The sequence below is a fragment of the Papaver somniferum genome, chromosome 2 (genome assembly GCF_003573695.1).
Source record: "Papaver somniferum cultivar HN1 chromosome 2, ASM357369v1, whole genome shotgun sequence".
NCBI lineage: Eukaryota > Viridiplantae > Streptophyta > Magnoliopsida > Ranunculales > Papaveraceae > Papaver > Papaver somniferum.
The window spans coordinates 154,556,057-154,563,385 of NC_039359.1; the positions used below are offsets into that span (position 1 = coordinate 154,556,057).

Sequence of the window (7,329 nt, forward strand, 5' to 3'; positions counted from 1 at the left end):
TTACAGTGAGGGTGGTCCATCCAAAGACCAAAATACTTAAAACGGTTTCACACCATCATTCCAGGTTACGCGATTGTTGAGAGAGAAAATTAAAACATGATCAAAATGCGAATGATAAAACAAGTTAAACTTTAAATGCATTAAACCAAGAAACCTAGGTCTTGCAGCATACCAGCCTTATCTCGCCTTTGTTCAAGAAACCTAGGTCTTGCAGCATACCAGCCTCATATTGGTTAAACTGAGACCTACTTCGTTTCTCATTTTCATGCAGACAATAGTCACCAATGAAAAGCCATATCTCTGGGAATCTTCCAAGACGCAAATTTTAGATCTCTATACGGACTACTATAGAAGCAAGAAATGACCCGGTGGGATTAATGGGTAGTATAATTCAGAATAGTCAAGTTAAAGTGATGTTCCAAGCAAGAATTATACCACCTGCAGTTCCTCCTGGAGGAACAACCCAAAAAATTTGAATATTGATTTTGCCAAGGATAATTTCCACATTCTTCGTTTGTTGCTTAGTTTCAGAGAGAGAATCAGAATATCAGGATTTTAATCTGCCTTGTAACATCTTCGATCTGGTAACCTGTAACCCTATAGAAGAATCCAGGAACCACTTATAACCACCGGCCTTATTTCAGCAGTTTTCATCGTTTATGGAAAGAACTACAGCGCACCAGAACTTCAATTCTCCATTTGATCAATTGCAGCAATCCTTACAGCAGCTGTAGCATACTTTTGTGATGAACAAAATATAGTGGAGTGCAAAACCTTATACCTGTAACATGAGAACAAAATGACACATTAGAAAAGCTTAGTATCGCATCAAGGGGATAAAATCTTAGCAGTATATGATCTTTAACCAAATATAACACAGCTATGCTAAGTCAGCAATGAGATACACAGACTTTTGATCCTAGTCGTTAATGTATAAACAAGTAACCATAAATCTTATATTAGCTAAATACAAAGTTTCTTGAAAGAAAAGCAAAACTACAGTATAAGCTAAAATAACAATCTAGTGTCCAGGTCTAAGAAAAAAGAAGTCAAGTTTATAACAAAGGAATGGATGTCCCAACACATGGTAGGTTTAATTGGCAGTTACCCATATGGAAGAAAACTAACAATGTGGACTGCTACACTAGACATGTTTAGAGAACCTAATCATCAAAAAAACAAAGGATGCTAAAAGAGTAAACACTGAACGCTACCCATGAATAAGGCTAATTTGTTACTTTAAAAACAATATCACACAAACCACTATCCAAATTACCACAAGAATGCTTAGCTATCCTTAACAAAGGTACGGTGACTCTGTTCTCTCTACCCAACTTCCATAATCCATACCTCGAATGAGAACCACAGCCTGTAGAGGCCTTTAAATTCCTCCTGTGTTAACAAGTTAAACGACCTTTCTTTCTTAGCCTAATATTTATCTAGTTTAGGACGAAATCAAGCTCAACTGTAACACCAATAACTTGATGCCGAAACAAACCCCTCAGAAAGAACACGAAATAGAGATACCTAAGCAGACTGTTCGGTAATACTAATAACCATCTATCGATCAGCTGTACTTGTGAACGCCAGCAAATTGGCAAAACGAGGCAACTCATGAAGTTAAATCACAGTACCTTGTTAAGCTTCAATCCCAACCAATTCAAATGAAATATAACTTTCTCTATATGTTGTTCTTATCATACTCAAAAGCCACGAGTAACATGAAATATAAGAGCATGTTAACAGCCGCAATCAACTTCGAGAAAACAGAATTCCAACTTCTCTTTCTCTTGGCCTCTTTGACCCCAATTCTAATGAAATATAACTTTATCTATATTTGTTCATATCATATTCAACAGCCACGAGTAACATGAAATATGACTTAAATCACCTTGGCTCAGTGCATTGAAACATGTGGGTTTATTAACATATAGCGTGTATGCGTATCCACTTAATTCTACCAGCTCCTCGCATTCCTTGCGGCTTAAATAGAATACAAAAAGATTTGGAGCAAAAGAAGGAATGACAAGTACTAGAACAATCTCGTAACTAGTGCTTGACCATCTCTTAACTACGAAATTTCCAAAAAGCTCTAAATGAGATTTTTTTTCAAACAGGCTACCGCCACTCATCCTGTTCGAGGGGGACTTAATCATATTCACAAGCTAATATCAGAGTTAGCAATCACACTCAGCAAAGATTTAGGCCAAAGAACATTAAGCCTGATCACCTGCACTATCGGTTAACTTTACACAATCCCTTGCTTTATAAGATGTACCATTTTTAAGGAAACTCTAAAATCTCATTCAAAAAAATCATTGATCAGTAATGGTATACTCTGAATTCCCCTTCGTGAACTGTGACCTATTACATTGACTTCTTTTGTTGAAACCTCCAAGTTTCTAGTGTGAGCTAAAATTCTGAAAGCAGTGATTTGTGACCTATTACATTGAGTTCATTTATTGAAACCTCTAAGTTTCTAGTGTGAGCCAAAATTCTGAAAGCAAAGGTGTCACTTCAACTATGTACCGACAGAATTGCCAAAGATATATAAAAGCTAAGATATGAGATGGATGAGGTTCTATGTCAATAATAACTCATAAAACATGCAATATTGTATCTAGTCCATTGGTTTAACAATTAAGGGTCGGGCTTTCATTTGTAAAGAAAGCTACTAGAAGCATTCTAATCCACATATTTCCATTATTTGCCTACATAGAACAGTTATCTAAAACTATCAGGGATACGATGGGACTATAATAAGCATATCAATGTAAATACTCTACCTTAGAAAAGAAAATGTAAATTAAGCAAGATGAGAACCAACAGAAGTATACAGTACAGAATACTTGCCTACGAATATCAGATCATAGGTAGTCATCTGTCGCAACATGGCCAGCATCCTCTTCAGAAATGGCAGGGCCAACTATTTTTATTGTATCGCCCACTGGATGATACTGCGAATTTACTAATAATCATATGATTTATTAGCAGTCAGTAACACGATGTTGCACCCCGAGAAGTAGCTGGAAGCCTTGCCAAGAGAACACCACAAAAGTCTTGAACGCTTCAAATCCAGCAAGTCTTTTGATGTCAATGTCATTATATAATCTCAGAACTCCATTGCAGGTTGGCCAATAATATACATTATACAGAAACCCCTTTAACAGAAGCAACCCCTTGAAGGCCTCTAAAATCAGGCACACAGAGTAACACTACATGATGTCACAATCACATTGGCTATCCAGTAAGTCCAATCCCAGTTATTCTACCAGGGACAAATCCAAAAAGAATCTAATTCTAGAGCTTAGACAGAGATCTTCATTTTTCATCCTCATTTCTGTTCCTAAACTGGATACTATCCCTCCAACTTACTCCCATTCCCCATTAACGATACGATCGTGCGAAATAACATGCTTATTTGTAAACTGACTTCAACCCAACTGCTGACTATGGCAACAGAATTTATTTGGGTCATCTCGATGGGTTTTTACCAACTATACATCCTTGTTATAGTATTGAACATACACGCCATGTGCACACAAAAGCAACCAACCTCAACTGACTACAGGACACATTAAACGCTTCTACTCTAGAGGCAACCCAAATAAGATTGAGCAGACACTTGTACATCTGAAATCTTATCAATATTTTAACAATATCACCCATTAGCACGGTAAAGCCTTAACCTAGCCGTCTATTCTTACCCCAACAACACCCAAAGATTTTTAACTATGAACTGGAAGTTCTCCATTCTCAATTATCTAAAGAGCAAAGTACATAACCAAATGTAACTAAGGTTGTAATCTATGCACAGTCCCATCCCAAAATTCCCTTTCAAAATAACAGATGTTTGCCACCTATGGTCACTTTCTATACTATGTAAATCTACGATTTCACAACAGCAGAACTAGCTATCTCTACTAAATTAGCATGAGTAACACAACAATTTGAATTTGAACAGAAGTTTAGCAATATATATATATATATATGAAGCAAGTTCAAATCTAACGTTCAAGGATGACTAAAAAAGACAAAATAGTCTAAAAGCAGATTTGACGAAGAAAAAAGGTTGCAGCATCAGCTCCTTGTAAATTAAACATACGATAACTAACAACTTTTAAGATTGAAGATTACTGAGTCACCACGATCCCTTGATGAATCTAAATTTCCAAGCTGAGCTTTAGAGAAAGATCATTCGATGCTTGTTGCAAAGAAGCAACAAATAATATTCTCAGCGACGCCCGATACGATGCTTATCCAGACCAGCCCATGAACCAGAACCCACGCCGCACATTGGACCTTTGTCAGCACCCTGTGCAGCACCAGATGGCATCTGATATAGGAATATTATCAATTTAAACTTGTGACTCGAGATTTCACTAAGAAATTAGCTGTGTTACGGAGACGCCGGGGAATAAAATTGCCGTGTCGACATGCTTGGACACGGACACGCGTGTCAGACACGTGGGACATGGCTCAGTTCCCAAGAAATATAATAAAATACCAAAAATTGAGATTTTATACCTGAGATTGCCATATATCCCACAAGATATACTAAGAGAGCCGAGGATCTAGTCTATGTTCATAGTAGCATCAGATTATTATCTAGAAAGGAAGATAGATATGTCAAAGGACCTACTCAGTATTGGGATGTGCTTATTGATGAAACTAACTTGGATGCACCTACAGAACAAGCACTAGCCAATTCAGGCCTTAATGTACCTAGTTACATAACTCCACTATTTGGTGATGTTGAGCCACAGGCCAACTACTACAGCTAATCTATCAGGTCATGAAGATAAGTAGAAAATATCAGTGTATTCTGTTCTTTGCAATGCTGTTTTTTGTATTAATCTATATATTTTGAATACGTCGTGTCCCCGTTCTGTAGTTTTTCACGTTATCGTGTCAAGGTAACGTATTAGACACAAGACACTGACACCGCGTCAGTATCGCAGTAACACAGGAAATTAGACATTTCTTGACGACTTTTGCTTTTAGCTCATGTGAAGAGACATACCTGATGAAGGCCATATCCATCACCATATGGAGTAGGAAAACCTCCTTCGGGGCTCCCATGTTTCATCCCATAAGGTGCACCTTGAGCAAGAACACATCAATGTAAAAAATTTATAAGAAACTCATACTATGAAGATACAAATTAACAAGAACCTTATGTGCGAGACTGATTTTAATATCAGCTCTCAAACTCAAGGCAATATAACTACGTTTTACCAAGATGGTTTTTTTCATCAATAACTAGAAACACTGAACAAGAGCAATTTAACTAATATATAAAGTACAAGTAGATGCGCATGATGAGCCCGTTAACTAAAGATGCGCTGATGGGTTTTTTTCAGATTACAAAAGCCTAACTAGGATACCACTGATGATAAACTGTAACCAACAACACTCTGACAACAAAAATGTTCACCCCAAATAATGTAGTACTTGAAAAATTCATATTAGTTAGACAATTCAAAAAGACGAAACATCAATAAGGATGTTCATTATTATGTGAATGCATGAAACCCGTTGAAGGAAATTTAACCATCATACAAAAACCAGTCACAGAGGTACACCAGGCTTATTACCAACTTCCTAGACTACGGATTTATTTGAGCTTACAAAACATCCATCGAATCCAGGAGAACCACAAGGTCTAGAATGGTCTCCAAATACTGTCATCCCATGCTTTCTCAAACGGTAGGAAAGCTGATGCAGTTAGTGATAACTGTATAAAAATCTGGCATGCTCCAAGGATTTCCCTCGAGGTATGCCATAGTACAGATGGCCCAAAAAGGAAAAAATCTTTGGTCAGCTTATGTTCTTCTTAGAAACCCAGTATAAGGCTATATGCATTTAACTGAATTTTTTTGACAATAAAAAAAATAAAAAAAAAATCTAACCAATTAAGGAGCAGATACAGAAAAATAAAAATGAAAAGGACTTCAACTTCAACATATTTTAGTTCAATATCATCGGAATAGTATAGCAGAAAAAAGTACCAGCAGTCCATGGTGGTCTTCCATGAGCCTTATCACCACCAAAATCTGCACGCAGCTTTTCAACTTCACGAGCCATAGAAACCAAATTCTTCTCCATTGCTTGCCTCTGCTCCATTAGCTCAACATTCGCCTTCTTCTCATACTCAAAAGCAGACCTACAAATATTTCCATTTTTTTAACCAACATCAACAACTAAAAACCAAAGTAAAATACACCAAGAGAGAGAAAAAACAAACCTTGCACGCATAAGTTCCTGATGCATTCCATCAATCTCAGCTCTCATCATCGGAATCTGCTGATTATCAGCACGTGCCCTTCCCAACTCTTGCGTCAAATTCTCAACTTGCCCAGCCAAATCCTTCCTCGAATTATTCGATTTCTGAACTTCATTCCTCAACTGCATCGCTTCATTTCTCAACGGCTCAGTCGCTCTCAAATCAGCTTCAAGTTTCAATCCTTTCTCAATAAGTTCCCTAGAATGAGCATCTTTCTCAGCCCTAATATCACCAATTATCATGTTCAACCTATGTATCTCCTCTTTAGCACCAGCTAATTCACGCTGAAGACCAATACGGTCATCAATTAATCTTCGATTATCGGTTACAAGCCGACGAATCTCAACATGTTGCATTTCTAATTCTTCTTCTAACATAGCTGGATGTGGTACTGGTCTTGGTACTTGATGTGGTGGTGGTGGTCCTCTTGCATATGGACCATCTGGTGGATAACCTCTTCTACCACCACCGTTATCTATTCCATGTCTTGGCATTCTATTTCTACCTGCCATTAATTATTCCAACTCCTGCAAAAAACACAAAAAAAAAAAACAGAAGCATAAGAAACCCTAATTTCATTCAAAAAAAAAATGCAAACAGATTCATGGAGTTACAAGCAAGAATCCAGAATGGTTTCTGAAGACGACGAGGGTACTGACTGACCTTTAATGGAGAAGATGATCAGAGAAGTAGCTCGAGCTTGAAAGAGAGACGGGAAAAGGTTTTTCGGTGATTTTGGAGATTTAGTTTTGGTGTTTGGTGTTGTTTAACGCTTTTGGGGATGAGGAGGAGGATATTTCTCTTCCAGACCTAACTAACATTATTATTTTGTTACACCTATGTTACACTTGGCCGGTGCCAGACCTGCCGGTCGGTAATCAGTCTTACGATCCTCACGTGGTGTTAAGCAGGGGCTGAACCAGGATTTTAAAAGAACAGAAACCAAAACAAACAAATTAGCACACAACAAAAAGATCCAGCAAGAACAAAAAAAAATTAGTGAAATAAAAATTGCATCCCTGAATCTCTTATAATTCTTCCGG

The 7,329-nt window shown here is 37.4% G+C and overlaps 1 protein-coding gene across 4 annotated transcripts; it reads right to left on the bottom strand.

Moving 5' to 3' along the window:
• Positions 1-7,085, bottom strand: LOC113349506 (protein FLX-like 3). 4 transcript variants are annotated; one of them, XR_003360219.1, is made up of 6 exons: positions 6,950-7,085; positions 6,248-6,813; positions 6,012-6,166; positions 5,024-5,103; positions 4,138-4,336; positions 1-781 (listed from the first exon to the last, which is right to left on the bottom strand). XR_003360219.1 is itself a non-coding variant. In XM_026593479.1 (5 exons), the coding sequence occupies exons 2-5, from the start codon at positions 6,796-6,798 to the stop codon at positions 776-778; spliced, it is 792 nt and encodes a 263-aa protein (XP_026449264.1). In that variant the 5' UTR covers positions 6,799-6,813; positions 6,950-7,085; the 3' UTR covers positions 1-775. The 4 variants fall into 4 exon arrangements, 3 of the variants coding, with proteins under 3 accessions (XP_026449264.1, XP_026449263.1, XP_026449262.1); XM_026593479.1 differs by lacking the exon at positions 4,138-4,336; XM_026593478.1 differs by lacking the exon at positions 1-781 and having other exon boundaries at positions 3,956-4,315.
• Positions 7,086-7,329: the final 244 nt, after the last annotated feature.

What these genes read in the sequence shown, in the direction of transcription:
- LOC113349506 (XM_026593477.1), bottom strand. Translation starts at nt 6,798, where the DNA reads ATGGCAGGTAGAAATAGAATGCCAAGACATGGAATAGATAACGGTGGT. An exon ending in AAGACCACCATGGACTGCTG is followed by an intron (nt 5,104 to 6,011) that starts GTACTTTTTTCT and finishes TTCTTGCTCAAG; the next exon opens with GTGCACCTTATGGGATGAAA. An exon ending in ATGGATATGGCCTTCATCAG is followed by an intron (nt 4,337 to 5,023) that starts GTATGTCTCTTC and finishes TTCCTATATCAG; the next exon opens with ATGCCATCTGGTGCTGCACA.